The following is a 20,244-nucleotide window of genomic DNA, read 5'->3' as shown; positions in this document are numbered from 1 at the left end:
GTAGTACAGGATAGAGGAAAGAGAAGAATGATTCTTATTCGCTGGATCACTAGTCCAGGGCAGCTGGGTGAAAAAGTTCCCAGGTCCTCAAAATACTTCCATTGCTTTATCAGAATTATATCGTTGCTGGTATGTCATAAAATAACAGATTTTTTTTTTTTTTAATGCACCTCTCAAATGGTTTTCCATGTTTTTGGTATTACAACTGTGAGCAGTGTGGGGGTGCTGGGACACTGTATTTGGGGATGGGTCAAGACACAGGCTCAGAGGATACTGGTCACTACACTGTGCTAAGAGCCTACCTGAGAGATTCCAACAAAATCAAGGAGAGTGCTAAAGTCCCCCCTAAACAGCATGTTCCATGGCACGCAGCCTTCCTGCCACTCACCAGATGTGGATGGAGGTCCAACTGGCTGAAAGAATCTGAAGTGAAAACATCTTCTTGCACCTGCTGCACTGCTTTCCTATGAGTTCGGGAAACAAACCAAAACAAAACAAAGTGCATGGTGTAGTTACAAAGTATATGACAAGAAAACCAGGAAAAAACGCATGTACCAAGCAATGTCTTTGCCCGCACAAGGGCAAGAATTCAAGACTGTTGCACTGAAAGGGTTTTTCCTCCCACTTGTCTAAATTACCTGTGAATTTCTGGGATATCAGGGTTGTTTCTAAACAAGCTAGACGTCTTAATGAAAGGTCTGCTTTTCAGGCTCTTATTTTGGCTGTCAGACAACCGCTTCTTCGGAAGAGATTTTTTTGATGAGTTTGCCTTTTCCTTGATGTCAGCTTCTGTTGTGCGTTTCTGGAAGGAGCTTATTGAAGGCTTGCATTTCCGTTTTAATGGAGGGTTTCCATGTGGTGACTGGAGCTTTCTTTTCAGAGCCTTAGACTGCTTTAGTATTAACAAATCAAATAGCGAGGAATGCATTAATACATGCAAATTAACTACACAGTAACATATTTTGCTCATGTTAAACACAGGCATCAGTTCATAGAAGCACTGTTTCTTTCTGGTATCCTCTGTCCCATGAGTAAAAAATGCTGGTCTTCCAATTGTTTTAAGGAAAAGTTTTGCTTTCCCCATATCCCTCCAGGGACAGTGAGGAAGAAAGTTAACTCCCTTTTGTCCCCAAAGCTCTCTTCTACCCCCCCCCCCACAACTCTTTTCCAGTGAGCTTGTTTTTCCCGACACATTTGCAACACTCTTGAAATAACATGACCTCCCTGCACAGTCTCACCTGACTTCTCTCTATTTCTCCTCCACTCTTGGTTGCACGCTCTGATTTTCCTTATCCTCCTACGAACCATCTTCCTCTCAAACTCTATTACTTTTTTTGCACTTGTTCCTTCTCGTGTTTTGGCACTGAAGAACCGTTTGGGTCAGCTCCCTAGTTACCACAAAACGCACTGAGCTCCGCGAACTGGAATTCCATCAGCTCGCCCTGACCCAGGCTCTGCACCCGCCCAAAGGGTTTTCACCTACAACGGACGGAAGCCGTTGGCAGGCTGAACAGAAATCTCTCTTGCAACCTATGCCATTGCCCCTCCGAGCCTTCTTGCCACGTGGATTTACCCCGTTTGCTGCCACGCAGCGTTTTGCAGCCTCTCCCCAGGCGCTGAACCTGAAAGGGGCACTCTCAGCAAAACACACCGCCGCTCCTCAAACCAGCCCACCAAACAGCCAGCCTCCCTCCCAACCTCCAGCCACCTCCACCGTCCGAAAACCGACGGCGGAGCCTCACAAACGCCCGTGGCGCCGGAGATAAACCGGGCTGAGGAGCACCCAGCTCTCAGGCGCTCCCGCGGCACAACTCTTGAGAGCGCCAATCCCTGCTTCAAAGCACTGCGGCTCTCCTCTCCCCAGCCCCCCCGCGACACCCCCGCCAGCCCACGCTCACACCCGGCCCCGCCTCGCACCCCGCGGAGGCGGCAGCGGCGGCGCGGCCCCCCACAGGCTCCAGCCCCCCCCGCCCGGCCGCGGCAGGGTGTCGCCGCGCGGGTTTCGGGTGCCGGCTCCCCCCGCAGCGAGGCCGGCCTCCACCGGGAGGGGGGAGGAAGGGGGGGACCGGGCCGCGCCGCCCGCCGCACCTACCCCGCTCGGCGGCGAGCTCACGTTGAGCAGCAGCGCCCCGCCCGCCGCCATGGCCCGCCGCGCCCGCAGGACCCCGCCGGCAGCCGCGCCGAGGCGGCGGCGGCACCGCCTGACCGGAGCCGCAGCCGGAACCGGAACCGGGCCGGCACGAAGGTGCTCGGCGCTGTGTCCCCACCACGGTTACGCTTGGCGGGCGGCCGAGGGAAGCGTCGGCGACGCCGCTGCGGCCTGCCCCGGGGTGCGGCGCCTCAGGCGGCGACGGGGCAGCCCCGGCCGCGGCCGCCGGGGGCTTCGGCGGCGGCGCCTGCGCGCTGCGGCGGGGGAGGCGGCGGCGGCAAGATGGCGGCGGCGGCGGGGCGCGGGGGCAGCCCCGCGCTGGCGGCAGCGGCGGAGGAGGAGGAGGAGGAGGAGGAGCCGCCGCTGGGTCTCGACGCGCTGGCTGAGGAGGCGGCGGCGGCGGCGGCGGGGCCGAGCGCCGGGTTCCGGCTGACGGCCGTGCGGCGGGAGCCGGCGGTGCGGTTGCAGCACGGCGCCAGCGGGCTGGAGCCGCTGGCCTGGTCCGAGGACCACCGGGTGTCGGTGAGCACGGCCCGCAGCATCGCCGTCCTGGAGCAGCTCAGCGACATCCACAGCGGCGGCCAGGAGATGGTCATCCACCGCACGGCCGTGCCCGCGCCCGCCGCCGCCTGCCTCCTCAAGGTGAGGCGGGGCGCCCCGGGGCGCCTGCGGCCCCTCGCTTCCCTCCCGGCGGCGGCTGGCGGCTGGCTAAGAGCTGCGCGGTTTCCGGTAGCGCTGCCGCTGTGGCGGTGAGGCAGGTGGGTGTCAGGGCCGGGCCTCAGCCCCGCGCCGCGGGCAGCGCCCCAGGCAGCCGCTCACCAGCCCCTGGAAACCGGTTACGCACATAGGACCCTGGGCCTGGTCGGTGGGAAGCAACCGCACCGCTGATCGGGGAGCCTCGTCGGATCCCGCCAAAGACGCCGGCGCCAGGACGCTGGCGGCGGAGGCTGCTGTCGCCCTCCGGGCCGCAGCCCGACGGCCTGTTAGCGTGACTCCCTTGCCCCCGAGTGTCACCCTGGGCAGAAGTTGGCAGTAAATGAGTTTCTCTAACGTTCTGTACGCGAACATCCGTGTAGCGACGCACAGTTCACCTCTTCCTTCGCCGCTTTAGCGTTACGGCGGAGCGCGAGTTCAGTGTACTTCTGTGGAAGTTCAGAGGTACCCTGCTTAAAACACACAGGGACTCAAAAGTAAAAATAGTCTAATCAAAGGATACAAATCTTCACTGACTGCATCCGAAGCAAGTTTATTTAAAAAATTAACAGTGAAGTTAAAAGTTTTTACTGGTTAATCTATACTACTCCTTGAAGACATGATCTCATGCCCAGAAACAAATGCAAATCTGTTTTTTTTTTTTGTCTTAGCTAAGCCAAGTGTAGAAAATATTAACATGCTAGACATGAGGAAGCGTAACATTGATGTTAAGGTGTTGTGTAATGCAGCTGAGCAACTAACTTCAGTGCATCTAACATTTGAGGCACTTCAAAGGCACAGAAAAAAACCATATATAGCCCAGTAGTGTCAGGGTGAAGTATGCTCATGGATCAAGTGAATTTTGGGAACTGTAAAGCTTTGCTGTTTTTCTAAGAATCACTTAGGCTCCAGTGCTTTGATAACAATTATTTCAATCAAATTTTAAGTAGAATTCTTTTCTTGGTTTACTTCCTAAACTGAAAGATCTTTGTAGTAGAGACTGTTATGGGCTTCTGGAGGAACCTTTTGCTTTTTTATAGATGGCAGCACAGATGAGTACCAATCCTGACTGGATGTCTTATTAAATACTAATTCAGTTGTTGTGGATCTGAAGCTTCTTTCCACCAAAAAAAAAAAAAAAACACACAACAAAAAACAACTGGGAATAACTTTAGTTGAATTGAAATACTGAGTACTTTAAGTACACGTTTGAGAACAGGAGTACAAAAACAAGCTCTTCAGTCTAGTAGACAAACATTCAATAGCTGAAAGTCAAAACTATACAATTTCAGGCCAACAGTGACGCTTAAGCCTTTAACTGTGAGGTTAATTTAACCATTGGAACACCTTAATATAGTAGGTTGTGGTGGAGGATGCTCTATTTCAAGTGAGAATTAACTTGGAGGATGCTCTATTTCAAGTGAGAATTAACTCCAGGAACATCTTCCTAAAACAACAGTCTACAACTTATTTAAGATTTTTTTTTTTTTTTTTTTTATCTTTCAGGTTGGTCCCAAAAAGGAGGTTGCGGAATGTAAGGAAAAGTTTGCAAGTTCTGTGGATCCAACAGTTAGTCAAGCTTTTATGTTAGATAGAGTATTCAATCCTGAAGGAAGGTCATTGCCGCCTATGCGAGGATTCAAATATTCCAGCTGGTCACCTTTGGGCTGCGATGCTAATGGAAGATGCTTGCTTGCAGCTTTAACCATGGACAATCGATTAACCATCCATGCAAACCTCAACAGACTGCAGTGGGTGCACTTAGTGGACCTGACAGAAGTTTATGGGGAGCGTTTGTACGAAGCCAGTTACAGACTTTCTAAGGTTGAGGCTCCCAGGGGAGAACTAGGTGACTTTTCTGAATTTCAGCGACGGCACAGCATGCAGACACCAGTGCGCATGGAGTGGTCCGGTATCTGTACCACTCAGCAGGTTAAACACAACAATGAATGCCGGGATGTTGGTAGCGTGCTCTTAGCGGTACTCTTTGAAAACGGTAACATTGCAGTGTGGCAGTTTCAGCTTCCTTTTCTGGGTAAGGAATCAATTACTTCTTGCAACACCATAGAGTCTGGAATAAATTCCCCAAGTGTCTTGTCTTGGTGGGAATATGAACATAACAACCGAAAAATGAGCGGACTCATTGTAGGGAGTGCTTTTGGACCAGTTAAAATCCTTCCTGTCAATCTAAAGGCAGTTAAAGGCTACTTTACCCTGAGACAGCCTGTCGTCTTGTGGCAAGAAATGGACCAGCTGCCAGTGCAGAGTATCAAATGTATTCCTCTTTACCATCCTTACCAGAAATGTAGTTGTAGCTTAGTGGTGGCTGCAAGAGGACCTTACGTGTTTTGGTGTCTTCTATTGATATCCAAAGCGGGGTTGAATGTCCATAATTCCCATGTGACAGGGCTTCATTCTTTGCCAATTGTGTCTATGACTGCAGACAAACAGAATGGCACAGTATATACATGCTCCAGTGATGGAAAGGTAAGGCAGCTGATTCCTATATTCACAGATGTTGCTTTAAAGTTTGAGCACCAGCTGATTAAGCTCTCAGAAGTGTTTGGCTCTGTAAGGACTCACGGAATAGCTGTTAGCCCATGTGGTGCATACTTAGCAGTTATTACAACAGAGGGCATGACTAACGGTCTTCACCCTGTTAACAAAAACTACCAAGTTCAGTTTGTAACCCTTAAAACTTTTGAGGAAGCAGCTGCTCAGCTCTTGGAATCATCCGTTCAGAACCTCTTCCGGCAAGTGGACTTGACAGATCTTGTACGCTGGAAAATTTTGAAGGATAAGCATATTCCTCAATTCTTGCAGGAAGCACTGGATAAAAAGATTGAGAGCTGTGGTTCTACTTACTTCTGGCGGTTTAAGCTATTTCTCCTAAGAATTTTATACCAGTCAATGCAGAAGGCTCCCTCAGAGGTCATGTGGAGACCCTCACATGAGGATGCAAAAATCTTGATATCAGATTCCCCTGGGATGGGCAGCACTGAAGATGATCAAGAGGAAGGAACTTCTAAGCAAGCTAATAAGCAGAGTCTGTGCGACGCAGGCAAAGGTGTGGACGTAGATGACACTGCAGATGATTCTCTTCTTCAGTCAAGTGACATAGGAGGCCGTGAACCAATGGAAGAAAAGCTTCTTGAAATACAGGCACAAATTGAGGCAGTAGAAATGCACTTGACACGAGAACACATGAAACGAGTGCTGGGAGAAGTTTATCTGCACACATGGATTACAGAAAACACCAGTATTCCCACCAGAGGAGTCTGTGACTTCTTAATGTCCGATGAAGGATATGATGACAGAACAGCACGAGTAAGTACACCTCTGTGTTCTGGGGATTCAGATTTACAAGCTACCTCTTTTTCCGTGCTCTGCATCCTTCAATGAAAGTGTAACTTTGGGAGCGGTGGGAAAAAGAACCTTAATCATGTCATCCTTTCTGGTCAGCTTCTGTAGAGCATCCAGCTTAAGTTGTCCTTTCTGATGAAGCAGGGAGGAGTGTAAATACAGCTGTTGAAATTTTGATCAGGTACAATAAAGAAGAAACATGCCTAAGTTTTGTGCAGAATGAGGGAGAGGACTGCAATTTTCCCACTGTTGTTAATGGGCTTAGAACACGTACTGGTTGAAAAGAACATCAGTTTCTGTGGCTAAGTTTACTTAATACATCATTGTACAAAACTAAACTTGGGAAACATTCCCTCTAGTCAATTATGCCTGCAGTTGCAATTTTTCAAAGTTGCAGTATTTTTTTTTTTTTTTAAAGTTAATTGAAAATGCTGTGACTGTTCAACCGGTACATCTGGTCTTGTCAGTGTTCCATTAACCTTCAGTGAAAAGATGAGTTGTAGAGATTCAGAAAGTGATCGTATTGTATGAGTTACATTCAGTGATCCAGAACTTTACGCAGGACCGGAAGTAACAGTCGACTCAATGTCTTTGTTTTATAAAACACAGATCTATGGCCTGAACCTTCAAGCACGCTTGCGTTTATTGAACTATGAAAAATAAGTGTAACTGAATGCTTGGCCATGACAGGAACGCTTCCCAAACTTGCAGTACCCCTACCAAAATAAAAGCATTACTACAAGGACAGTACCTTAACTATTGCAACACATAGAGAAAACGCGTGGCAGGAAATGAGTGATCAGTGAATCTTGCACTGGGGGCAGTTAAGTTTTCTGAATACAGATGTCAGACAAAGGAACCTTCACTGAGGAAATTCTGCTGCCAGCCTCCCAGCTCTTAAGATTCGAATGCAAGAATGTCTCAGATGTCTCTATTTGCACCTCTTTGTATGAGTAGAGAACAGTTCTTTTCAGTACCTGAATCCTTGAATCACTTGAACTCTAAAAATCAAAATCAACCTTTATGTTGCATCTGGAAAGATGGGGGGGGGGGAAAGCATGCTCTCCATTACTGATGTAACATGTTTGTCTCTGCTGAGCTTATAAGCAAGCAGGCCACAGCTGTGAGGCCTTCAGTAATTCACAAGGAAAGTATTCTGGCAGAACTGCTGTGTTTTTCCTAGCATCCTCCAATTATTATGAATTGAAGGCTTGAGAGGTTGCGTTTCTTATTTTGTATATCTCTTGTATAGTGACTAAAAAGCTGACTTCCAAATTCTATTTTATATATTCAGCTTGTTGTCGCAATTTAAGTGTCCTCGGGATGTGGTTTGTATCTATTGAAACGTCAAAGACGCTTCAGTAACAAATTTGATCACCAATATTCTACTAAACCATATACATAATGATGTTTATGAGATGACTACTGAAGACATGCATCCAACTACCTTCTGAACAGGAGGTTTTTTTAGCACATCCACCGTGCTAGGCATGAGAATTTGAAAGCATTGCTGTAATGGGCACAGGCATCCTCTAAGGTGGTATGATATTCAGTTCTCCCAAACTTTTTAAATTTGCAATCAGCCTAACCTAAGACTGTTGGTTGCTCTTAAGTTCTGTATCCCTTTAGTATGGGACAGACAAATCTTCAGAGGTACATGAAAAAAAATAGTTAGAGAATAAATGAATCCAACTCTCTAACCAACCTGTACTTAAATTTCTGAATCTGCATTCAGTGGAATGGATGGATCTTTGCATCCTGTATCATATTCTGAAATCACAGTATCCTGAGAGACTTCTCCGCCATTCAGTAGGCGGCTGTCTTGCTATAAACGATGCTGACTGCTGTGTGTTCCTAGGTGCTGATTGGGCATATCTTAAAGAAAATGAACAAACAGACTTTTCCAGAGCACTGCAGCTTGTGTAAAGAGATTCTGCCATTCACTGATCGCAAACAGGCAGTTTGCTCCAATGGACATATCTGGCTCAGGTAATCTGTTCTTTAAGTTTTTGCCCTTCCTCCCCTCCCCTGGATAGGTTAATTTTATTTAAATAGCTAACTTAAAGCATTTTCCTAGTGTGGGAGTAAAAAGGCACAAAGCATGTTATCCAGCACTTTTTTGCTGGCCAGATAACTGGCCTCTTCCCCTGAGAGAGGCACCCGAGATTGAACTTGGTTATCTTATCAGCATGCTATTTTCAAGATAAAACGCTTCTGGTCATTTAACTTCTTTCTTCAAGTGGGAGGGTGGGGTGGGAGAAAACAGAGGAAAAAAGTCAAGCACAAGCGATCCTTTGGAATAGCAGATGAGGGAGAGTGTTCTAGCTACTTCAGCATTTGAAAACAAATCAGTTTTAACAAAAAGCAATTGGTAAGAACTACACTGAGAAGTCAGATGTTGTGGAACATCTGGACAAGGAAGTCTTTCAACACCGACGTATCGGTGTTGGCAGTTGTTCCTGAAGACTCAGTAGGTCAATAGTCCAACGCTTAAAGAAAAGTCTTTACCATCTAAATTTTACCTAGCAGTTCTTACGTGCTATTTTGACTAAATAGTCATTACCTTCAGTTAAAGTTGCACTGGTTCTTCTGCTGTGCAGTAACCCTCAAACTTTTCATCTTTTCTACTGCGTGCTGCCTAAAATTGTTTGGCCAATGAAGAAACTTGTCTTTTCCATAGTATTATTTTTTTTTTTTTTGGCCTTTTTCCTCTATGTGATTCTGCATAATTGGGTGTACTTGTGAAGTTTCACATACTTGAGTTAATTATTTCATTTTTGGTATTTGTATGGCTGCCTACTGGCCTTACTCTCAGGAAGTGAGGGTTCCTGTGAACAGAACCCAGCTTCAGTGAGAGCATAGGAGCAGGAAATAAAGCAAGTATCAAAAAATAAAACCCCAGACCTCTTGATGAAAGAACTTGTCCTTTCACAGGTGCTTTTTAACCTACCAATCCTGTCAGAGTTTGGTATACAGAAGGTGTTTGCTTCATGACAGCATTGCACGGCATCCAACCGCAGAAGGTAAACTGTTCCTTATGCGCTAAAAGGGCAGGATTATGTATTACAAGTTTTATCTACATAATGACTTGAATGAGTTTCATTGACTTGCCTCTGTTAGGCAGCTACTACGCAAAGTACTGGTATTCTGCATTTCATGGTGTTGTGTTGTTCATGCCTTAGTGGCATGTGTTAATTAGAATATGACGACTGTGGAAGTTAATTTGCAAATATTACATTTTAACAAGAGCCAGGTAAATGTGTAATCTGTGCTGGAGTGCTACAACTATATTCAAGTTAAATAAATCAAGTAACATCCAGTTCTGCAGATGCTAAATGTCTGACACTAAATTTCAGTGCCAGTTGAATTGATCCAGCACAAGTTATGAAGAATTTGGCACCTTGTTGGCTTAGGTCCCAAAATAACGGCAGGCTGTGGGGAGGCAAGTTAACCTTTTGGCTTTGCATTTTCACAGTTCTCAGGAAGGACAAGTTTTGCAAGAACATAGCTTTATTCCCTGCTGGTACTTTTGAAAAGTCATGGAATATTGTGACTGTTTGTCTTCAAGCGTACTGTAGGTGATAGCAAAATACTAAAAGCCACCAGAAACTTGAGCATTTAACAGCACTCTTGTCTGGGAAGGCATGATCTTCTCTGGGGTGTCCAGTAAAATTTTCAGCAAAAAAACAATGTTGTTCTGATAGGAAGAGAAACTTCCTATTGATACTTTTCCTCTCCCTATAAGCTATGCGTATTCCTGTCACCACTAAGGATCAATTACAAAACTTAAACCACTGTAGAGAGAGAGACTACAAGCTTCATTTCCCTATATGGGAAAACAAAGAAACAAGGACTAAGTACAGCAGTAAGTGAAGGATCTAATTTTAGTTAACAAAGGCAAGAACACTACATTGCAGCATAACGTTCCTTTAATTTTTTTCTGATACGTGCTCGACGCTTTCTTGTTTACGTAGAAAGCATCTAGCTGGGTATGTAATGATATAGCATGGACTGTTTCACTTTAGTTTTGTCCCCTACTGAAGTGTGATTTAAACTGTCACTACTCGAGATTAAGACATGGAGTTTGGATTTATTCTGAACTTTCAGTTAATCCTGTATGGTATTTATATACGCCAACTGTTTTAAGATTACTGCCTGGTTTGTCTCTCCATCTCAGTGTCATTCCTGTGTTTATCTTGACCTCCAGCTTTATACACATTTTTGTTTCATTTTTTGCAGATCCTGAATGGATCAAGAGGTTATTGCAAGGACCATGTACATTCTGTGACTCTCCTGTGTTCTAGAGAAGAGCTACGTAAAGACTGAAAGTATTTTCTCCACTGCATAAACTCCCCTCACTCTAGACAGATATAGAGTGTGGGAGTACATGCTTTGCTGAAGGGAGAAGACATTGTCCACAACCCTGTAAATAGAACATTGGAGGGTCTAGAAAATCCTTAGTCCAAAGCCCAATCCATGTTCCAGAAACAGGAGTACATCCAGAAGAGCAAGTTCATACAGTGGTTTGGAAATGCACCCCATTGAAGCATCAGCAGTTGATTGGACGCGCTTCCTTTTACTGAAAAGGAGCAGGAGTTTGAAGCATGCAGTCTGAACTGCCCTCTCTGCCTGGCAACTGCATGATTTCCTTAAGGCTAGGATGAGAGCAGTGGAGCTGCCTCTCAAGTAGTCTTGGTGGGTAGAGAAGGCTTCAACTTATTGTGCTGTTTGTTTGCTTGTTAACAAGCGCTGGCACTTGCTGCATAATATTAAGCTCTGAAAGTAATTTGTGGTTCTAATATTTCTTGCAGAAGAAAGCATATGCCAGTTATAGCCATATGAAGTAAATTGGCCATTGTACTAGTTTTAACTTAAAGTCTAAAAGAATGACTCTTCTATCTCTTAACAGTTCTAACAGTATCGCAGCCAGAATACTAACATTCTGGGTCAACTACGGATGAGTAAGAAGAATTTTTAAATGTAATAATTATTAAACGATTAGCAATTAGATTGAACACTAATATATATATATGTATGATTTCCAATGCTGTTAAGTCTCTTGCCCCACTTTCCTTTTCTGAGCTAAGTTCTAACCACTTCCTAGCTTTTGCTAACATATGTACCCTTTGTTTCACCTAAGCCTCTGCCAACAGGAATCATCTCTTCCAGTGTAACTCAGTTACCAAAATATTACCAATTTACCTTATTTCCAATTTAATTGAGACTCTCCCTAATGCTTTACAGAAATTTGACATACAAGTAATTTCCCCCAGCTGACAGTTTCTCTTTTAACAACAACACCACCACAATAAAAAATAGAGATAAAAGATGTCTTATCTAAAGTTTCCACAGCTGGGTACAGAGCCTGATGAAGTTATTCTTGCATAAACCTGACTTTATCATCAAAGGATTCATAGGTATGCCAGTGATATAGCACGGCTGAGCCCAGAAACTTGCTCTGCTTTCTAACCGTCCTATAGGAAAAACCGTCTTTTTGTCTTTGGCACCCAATTCATACGGGGAGTGAGAGAGTCAACTTGCTATGCAGTGTTAGAGGAATAATACCTCCAAAGTGTGTATGGTTATTTGGTACAGTTTGTTGTGTTAACTTAAAACCATGTCCTCAAATAATCCAAAGTTTATATATTTGCATTCTTAGGCATATCAGTCTGGACACTCATGTGTGTTGTCCTGTTTGTGATTCATGACACTTCTAATTGTGTGTGAAGTCCTTTATAGGTATTTGAGAAAAATCAAGGAATTGTCCTGACAGTATCAGTCTCCAACAATGCATATGTGGATTGGTGCTTGTTGCCTTGATTTAATGACTATGCATATTTTCCTAATGTTTCTTCACCTTTAGTAGGAGCAAATTTTTTCAGCTAACATTAGAACAAGCTGTCTGTACTGTTCAGTGTTTCATGCATTAAGCATGATAGTGCTTTGACCGAGAACGACATTAATATAGTAGACTAGAACAGCATAAGCACATTCATCTGTAAAATAATTAGTCTTACTTGTAAATATCCCTGGAAGTGATACCATAAGTGTATTAAAGAAATGTTTAGTTTTCTATTGCTGTGCATTGAAAATTTGAATTGACTTGGGTGTGTCTGCAAAGAGAGAATCCATAGATCACGGTAGCATCTAGTAAGACGGTCAGAGTACCCTTGTTACCTCATGGGTGCTGAGTTTGAGGCAGGTACTGTACCTAGGGCAGCATTTATGTTCTCCTTACTTCCTGGGGTTGATTGGGGGTGGGGGAAGAGATGGATATTTATTTCACTATGAGCTGAACAGAAGGTTTTTTTCATGGCAGTAGCAATACCATTTTCAGTAGAAACTGCAAGTCCTCACCCAAGCAGTCCTGACCAATTGGCCAGTAAGTGTTCTGGTTCAAAAATCCATCTGATCATGGAAGAGGTGAGAGCTTTCCAGAACGACATGTAAATGCTTTAAAAAAAAAAAAACAAATAAACAAAAAAAAAAGCCAAAGATCATTCCTTTGATCTTTGCTTAAAGATCATAATAAGAGTCTGCTGAAATGTTTAAGTCTGGCTGACCAGAACATTTAATACAATATAATTAAATTATGGCCTCATGATTACTTTTAGCAATTCTCTAACTCCCCTGGATTGATTTGAATGCTTTAGACATCTAGAAGCTAGTACACATGCTTTCAGCATTAATGTTTATTTTCCTGTCTTTCAAGGTAGTAGATACTCAGTATACCTTTGCCAGTTTATTTAACCTGATTTATGACTGCTGGGAGAATGGCCAACGATGCCAACGTTGTCAGCTTTGTCTGCATGCCAGTGGAGATCCTTTAGCACAAAGCTTTCACTTCTCACCCTGACCCATTCACAACGGGTAAAGAGGTATTGTGTGGTTTTTGTTTTGTTTTTAAACCATCACTGGTCTCTAAGTGTACTTTTAGCTAGTCTGGACTTGACTAGCATAGCACACCTCAGACCAGACCAGTAAAATTTAACCTCTCGTGTTGACCATACTGGATCTTTCTACCCACCTACCAGCTGAAGCTTCCTTCTCAAGAAGCTTTATCTGTTTTGGACTCACTGCTTGCAGTTCTAGAAATGTGGGGTTTAGTCCCATTCCTGTTAGTGTTTTGTAATAACCCACAGAGCTGCAGCAGCACCCTGATGAATTTTCTCGCGTTATCCCTCATGTTTGCCTAATCAAAATCCTGTTTTCATGCTGTGTACAGGGAAGGTGAGTGGGTGAAGAAGATATGAGCACCAGCAGCCAGATCCTTGCTCTGTTTTGCTGTTAAGGAAGTTGCCTCCCAAACGAATACACAGTAGAACTATCCAATATTAAGGCCTGGTCTGTTTTGAGACAGAGTAAAGCATGCAAAGAATAAACCCCATTAAGTCAGAGTTTATCCCACTTAAGTTTTTGCCTTGTAACTACTGAGGCCAGATATCTCAAACAAGTGAATAGTTTAAGGCTCTCCTCAACTGTTTCACCATTTGGTTGTAAACACTGATCATTTGCAATGCTTCATCTCTAAAGGAAGAATAGTACTCCAGAGAGACTAAGCTGTTCTGGATGCACTGCTTACAAATTTTTTAAAGGATTGTAGTATTTACTGTTGCATCTGAGGATTAATAGCCACAGACATTATATGTTCTGTGTCTGAAGCCATTTTCTGTCATTGTCCTTGATAAGTAGCAAGTCTTAAAGCTATCAAAGCTACTTATACCAATGAGTTATCTATCCTGCTGACCTCAAGCAACTACCACTGGCTGCCGTGTATATCATAATATCACGAGTGTTTTTACCAGAAATGGTTGAAGATAAGGGTTTTCAATCTTAACTCACCCTGTCGAACCTCCCATTTGTCTCGTAGTTTGAGACGATTGTTAATGCAGGTTAATAGAAAGTATAATGAGCAATGTGGAATAAGAGACCCTAAAATACCAATTAAATATTGAATAGCCTTACATTGCTAAGACTAATAAAACAAGAGTTTATCCTTCCTCCACTGGTATTAAGAAAGCCAAGTTGTTTGATGGATTAGCAGAACAGCTCTAGACCATCCAGATTTTTAGTGCCTTGGTGCTAGATGCCATTGTTTGAACTAAGGTGAAAGTTTAAGAGTCATGACGATTCTCTCTTGGGTCTCCAAACTATTTCTCCTGGTCTGGAATTGGTGACAGTGGAGCTCATTGCTGCCTTTTACCTTAATTCAGCTATGGGTCAGGGACTTCATTATTCAGTTCTTTTGTTTTATATGTTCCCCCATCCTGTTACTCCCACTGCACATTTCTCAAGGGGAAACATTAGTAGTTACTAATGCATACATACTAGCAGTAAATGTTTCCCTGAACGTCTTAAGCTTACTATGTTTTCCACTGGTTAATGTATCAGTTACAGGAAGCCTGACACTATTCTATCCTCACTAGGGGTTTCTTGACATAGGTGTTTGCATTCAGTTCTTTTATAGTCCTAGTTAAAGGGTGACAAATCACACCTGAGTTGTTATGCCATAACATTTACAGGAAATGTGTTCATACAAGTTTAATTTTTCAAATACAAAGCCCTTTATTACTGATCCAGTTTGTGAAACAGCGGACAGCCTTGTAGGCACAAGGCAAGAGTCACAGCTGCCATCTGTGGGTATGGCCTCAGAGAGAGCCAGCAGAAGAACCAATTCTCACTCCTCACAGCCCTCACATCTGAGCAGGGTTGATGTGCCTTTGACAACATCTAAGTTTTGCGTGTGACAGATATGCAAGGTCAGTTAGATGCATCTAGCAATAGATCTTCAAGGGGTAGGTTAAAGGTCACTATTGTAATAAGAGGGGGATATCTGTCACTTTTCTAATCTGCTATTTTGCATGAACAGGGCTGGGTATGTCAGAGACCACTCCATGCCTATTCTTCCTACTATGAATCATGATAAAGTGCCTGTTTGCGTTTTGCATTGCAGTTTATCCTTGCCTTGAGTTTCAACTGTCCATTCTCTCTGGCACTCACCTGGTAGGTACTTAGTATTAGGCCAGTACTTATCAGAATATAGAAAACTTCAACATTTGTTACTGCAGAGCTCTAATCTAGTTTGTATTATTTTTGCAGCTGGAAATAAGAGCAGTAAGCAGTCTCAGAAGTATTGTTAGTCACAGCAGAAGTCACATGTAAAACCAAAATTTAGGTATCTAAGTGAACTGGAAGAAAATGTTTTACAGAATCTCAGCAAACAAAGGTGAAATGCTCAAATGCTCAGTACCGTTTCTCTATCCTAATTCCCCTCTTGAAGCATCTTTGGAAGCTTTCTGCCTCAGTCCTGAACTACACAAATTACCCTGATTGAATTCAAGACATACTTTCCCCCCCTCTTTTAACAAGACCTGGTTCAAGCCTCTAGTTTACAGCTTCTAGCTGCTAGTTTTCAGCCTCACTGTAAATACTAGGTTGGCATAGCTGCTTTTTCCCTTCCATGCAGGTAAAGAAGGACCACTTGAGGTTGGCTTTGTAAATCTAGATTCCTGCCCTACCTATTTGAAGATGCAGGAGCCTTAACTGAACAAGAGGGAGGATAGCTTTCTCTTGAAGTCACAATCCAGGATCGTTTTTCTGCAGTTCATAGAAGTTAGCCTGTACGTATAGCAAAGTCCGCAGAGCGGCTGTCTTCACATTTAATGGAAGAGGGCCTTTTCACTTGAATTACTATCTATACTAGTCCTTAGCTGTATTCAGCTTCAAATCATACCACATATGTACTAATATCTTACATTGGCAATGTTCTCAGACCCTTGGTGTCAACGGGAATATTTTTATTCCATCACCATTTTTATTAGCTAACTCAGTTTTTAGCAGTCTTCATTCAAAAGACCTGGAACTCCTCCTGTTTTGTCAGCTGTAAGCATGAGCTGCATAGTGACCTGAGGAGTGTCACAGCTGAACGTCCATGACTGGAGAGGACCGTTTTCACTGTTGCAAAGCAGCCACCTCTTGGTGGTGCACAGGGTACTTACTAGCATTAACTACACTACTGTTCAAGACAGAGTGGAGTAATTCCCTGCACTATCCTAGGCTTCAGCTGACTCAACCAGCATATGAGCATTGGAGTAGGAGTGTCTTCATCCCAGGAAGACTTAAGCACTGTTGAAAGCCTACAGCAAGAGTTACAGGGCCATGCCAGCCCTGCGGCATTCTTACTTATCACTAAACTAGGAAGCCAGCCCTGGAAAGGGGAAGCCTGAGAGCCAACCAAATGGAACTGCTCAGAGAAGAGTAACTTAATTGCTCCACTAATCTAATTGATCTCTTCATGCCATTTTAATTCCATTCTGGGGTGTGAGTGTTGTAGCTGGTAGGCCACATGGTCACCAGGCTGAACGGAAAGCAAATTTAGGTTTTGGTCTTTAATTTCTGGATTTTTCCTTTGAGACTTAGTTCATGGGAGGGTCTGACAAAGTTGCTGTGAATACTGATGCTGTGTATATGGCACATTTTGTAAACGTGAAGCAAACTTGGATGAATGTTTTGTATACTGCGACAGTAGCATTGTAACCCTGCTCCTTTTTTTATTCTAAATAAATAAATAAAGTGCTTGTTTGTAATGTCTGTATTTTAAGGGGCTGACTTCCTGGGGGGAACACGGGGTGCCAACATCCAGGACCGGCAAGGAAGAGTGGTGTAGTTAAAGCACTCGGTCCTTCGGCGTCCTTCTTCCAAAACACCCCACACTCACCTCAGTACACACACAGCTCGAACAAGGACTACACAGCTGCAAAGCGTGACTATATGCCTTGTAAAAGTCAGATTTTTCAATTGTGACATTTGAAACATTTCAGTTATGGGGCTGTGGTAAAGGTAAACATAGGTCCAGAGATACAGCTAGACACTGCTTATTTCAAAGGAGTTTTACTGTGCAGAGCAACTGCATGTAGGTAGCTCTTCTGTTCCACTTACTGGCTCTCTTACTATGGTACCTTGTAGCTCATCTGTAGAGAAGAGGGATAAATGACTTCTAGCCTAAGCTGACCAAAGCAAATAAGGATAAAAATTTAGCCCTTCCTTTTAATATTTCAAAATTTACATATGTAAAGAGAGGAAGAAGGAAAGTCTTAGTCATTCCACAGATTTAAGGAAGTGACTTTCTAGAGAGATGCAACAAACGTGCCTCATTTTGTTAACTCAGCTGTCAGATGCAATGGATAACTTGGTTAAAGCAAAACAAAATTTATGCTTCTAAGCATTCAAATACCTGGGGGTGGAAATGAGAATTAGCTAGTTGTATTGGTATACCGGGAGGAAGGGAGTTGCAGGAAATCAGAAAATACACTCTAAAAGCAGATTCTGTGGGTCTCTGTAGTTTTGATTCTGCACTTCTAGCAAGGGAAGCAATGCTCTGGTCACAGTCAGCCGCTTGTACCAGGTCTTTCTGCCTCTAAGAAGTTGGTTGCTATCACCCTGAGCAGACAGATGCACACCTTGATTATTTACTTATAAATAAGGGTTAGCTTTCTCAAGGTAGCACAGTAAAGTCACATTTTAGTCACAGTAAAGGCAGAAAAATGTTAGCTTACAAAAGAGTTTTCTAGTACAGTAATTTGTTTTTAAACCTCTTTCCTGGCAGGTGAGAGCAGATGAATGAACAATGTCAGTAACAAAAAACCACAACGCTTCATCCTACCACTTTTATGTTTGGACCTCTTTCCTACTCCAGCCTCACTAAATATCTGTTTGAGGCTAACAGGTCTTCTGGGAAATTAGATGGTGTTTGTGCGGGAAGGATGTTTGCCTATTCTGATTTGTATTCACTTTTCCCTGTTTGTGAAGACTTGTTGCTAATTATACTTATCTGTAGTTGATTCCATGTTGGTACAAAGCAAGTCTCACACCGATTTAGAATGTGGTTGCTAACAACTCCAAATACACTTCATCTGTTTCAACAGAGACTGGATAGTTATACTGGCCTTGTTACCACTTTATGGTTCAAGATTGGATTGCAATGCCTTAGAGCTAGGATTTAGTTTTTTGTTATGAATAGCTTCTTATAAGGAGACCTGAAGCCTGTAATCTCACTTTTTTCATTCACTATCACTAACTGAAATACCTGATCTCATAATTGTATCTGTCAGCAAAACACCCTGTATCAGTGGAAGCAAAGCAAGAAGATCAATAGATTTCTTAATACCATGATCTCAGAGTGTTTGTAGTTACTTGGCCACTATCACACAACACTGGTAGTAAAGTCTGGGAAAGGACCTGGGCTCTAACACTGCCCTTCTGCCACACAACCATTCTTTTCTCCTCACCAACACAGGTTCAACCCCTCTTCTCCTGAACCGCTGAACGCCAGCGCTCCAGCTCCAGAAAAATTATATTAACCAACTTTCTTTAATCAAGGGGCCTGACATCAGCTTTTCTTTTCTTCCATAGAATCAAACTGTTCTTGTTGCAGGAAGAGGAGAGTATCAAGGAGAGCCTGCTTGTGTGTGCGTGGGGGGGGGGGGAGGGGGGGAACCTTTTCTGTATCAAGTAACAACAGACAAACAGGCCAAAAATTACCTTTCAGATTCTGTTCTTGTGACTGCTCCGCACAGATGACAATTAGAGGGTGATGACCCCAGTTTGTTCCTACTTAAGATCAGCCCAGCTCCAGCTGCACCTATGGGAACGGGACCTAAGGCACAGGAGCCTGCCAAGCATGTCTTTGCTCTACAACATCTCCTTCATTCACTGCAGTCCCACAGTTTCTACAGCATCTCATGAATGGACAGTTGAAGAACCAGCTATGCTTAAGGTTTTTGTGCTGGCATCATCACCCAAGAAGCACCGAGGCTCTACAAGGAGAGGCAAGAAACCAAAGAGGAAGGAAGAGGATTCTTTCAAAAACCACAGAGATGGTGCTAGAGGGTTGGGGTTTTGCCTGGAGGTGTTCAAACAGCCTTCCACCACAGCGCCTCAAAGGATCTATTGTTTGGAGCAGGTGGACATGAGATCTCGTGAAGCAATTGGACAGACTCATCTTGTTCCTGAACAACATAATTAACAGCACAATATATAGGGTACAACACAACCTCCAAACAGCCCTCTCTGCAAAGTGTCTTTGGAAAACAGTGATAAAAGATGTCCATTTCAGAACTGGGCACACTATAAAATAAGTTAAGTCTGTTCCCTGCTGCGTGGTTACTACCTCCTCTTTACCTTGTTTTTCTCATTGCTTAACATTTGTTTTGCCAGAATAAGATGCTAATAAAATCAAGTGTAGTTACCAAATTGGTTTTCAAACATTGCATTCCAATTATAAAAGCCTAATTCCTTCTTCCATCCACTGAACCTTTTTGGTATTAACAGGCTTTACTATGCAAAGTGATGCAGGGGCTGTTTCGTTTACAGTAATTAAATGAATGTCAATTGTTTTAGTTGTTTCTGAGGGAGAGTTCTACATGAGTATTAGCATGTTCTGCTAACCCTTACGTTCTGCACTTCAGGCCTGCTGCAAACCCTTGGGGGTTGACCATTGACCCGAGACTCCGTACCCAGACATGCCAAGCGCATCTCAATGAGATGAGCTCTTTTTCTCAGTTTCTATGGAACCAGCAGAGCGGAACTAATATAGCGGCCGCATATAGATGAAAGAATGAAGAGGAAAAAGGGCTTTACAGCTAAATTAATTAAGCAGATGTACCTGTCTAATTAAAGATGCACTACCCCTTTTGTACCCTAGCTGCAGTACAAACAGTACTTAAATACATTCTCTATCCATTTCATCTATCAAAATATTTAGTAGGAACACTCAGATGAAGGTGATATTAGCAAGATGAGCTTCCCATGTATTATTAATAGAAGGCCTCCCAATTATGCATGACTGCTGCACCATATCTTTATAGCAATAGCACAACAAACAGCTGCTCAAGTAGGTTACCAAACAGCACATTTGTAACAGGCAGAACTGTTATAAATGCCCTGGCTCAGCCTTATGGGAGGGTTGGCAGTCAGGCTCTGCGCAGTGGGAGCAGCCACTGCTGCAGCCTGGTGCTGCAGGCTGCAGCGTCTCAGCACAC

The 20,244-nt window shown here is 43.7% G+C and overlaps 2 protein-coding genes and 1 long non-coding RNA gene across 6 annotated transcripts in view; 2 read left to right on the top strand and 1 right to left on the bottom strand.

Moving 5' to 3' along the window:
* DDX31 (DEAD-box helicase 31) overlaps positions 1 to 2,202 on the bottom strand; it is a 49,775-nt gene extending 47,573 nt beyond the window's left edge. Inside the window, exons 1-3 of one of the 4 annotated variants that reach the window (XM_068915010.1) lie at positions 2,093 to 2,202; positions 639 to 892; positions 389 to 464 (exon numbers count right to left, since the gene is read on the bottom strand). In XM_068915010.1, coding sequence (XP_068771111.1) covers positions 389 to 464; positions 639 to 892; positions 2,093 to 2,143 — 381 coding nt within the window. In that variant the 5' untranslated portion in view covers positions 2,144 to 2,202. Of the gene's footprint in view, positions 1 to 388; positions 465 to 638; positions 893 to 1,238; positions 1,389 to 2,092 lie in introns of those variants that run through there. The other 3 variants (XM_068915011.1, XM_068915012.1, XM_068915013.1) reach the window with 3 other exon arrangements.
* Positions 2,142 to 12,280, top strand: GTF3C4 (general transcription factor IIIC subunit 4). The gene is given in 6 exon segments (XM_068915348.1): positions 2,142 to 2,426; positions 2,429 to 2,791; positions 4,349 to 6,169; positions 8,064 to 8,194; positions 9,140 to 9,228; positions 10,445 to 12,280. Coding segments are annotated over 6 exon segments (2,754 nt in total). The 3' UTR covers positions 10,510 to 12,280.
* Positions 12,281 to 15,069: 2,789 nt separating this feature from the next.
* On the top strand, positions 15,070 to 16,786 carry LOC138061738 (uncharacterized). Its single transcript, XR_011135646.1, has 2 exons — positions 15,070 to 15,208; positions 15,305 to 16,786. It is a non-coding gene; the product is annotated as an uncharacterized lncRNA (long non-coding RNA).
* Positions 16,787 to 20,244: the final 3,458 nt, after the last annotated feature.

The sequence above is a fragment of the Struthio camelus genome, chromosome 20 (genome assembly GCF_040807025.1).
Source record: "Struthio camelus isolate bStrCam1 chromosome 20, bStrCam1.hap1, whole genome shotgun sequence".
Classification (NCBI taxonomy): domain Eukaryota; kingdom Metazoa; phylum Chordata; class Aves; order Struthioniformes; family Struthionidae; genus Struthio; species Struthio camelus.
Note: the sequence above shows the minus strand (reverse complement) of the source record. Positions and strands in the feature narration are given on the sequence as shown.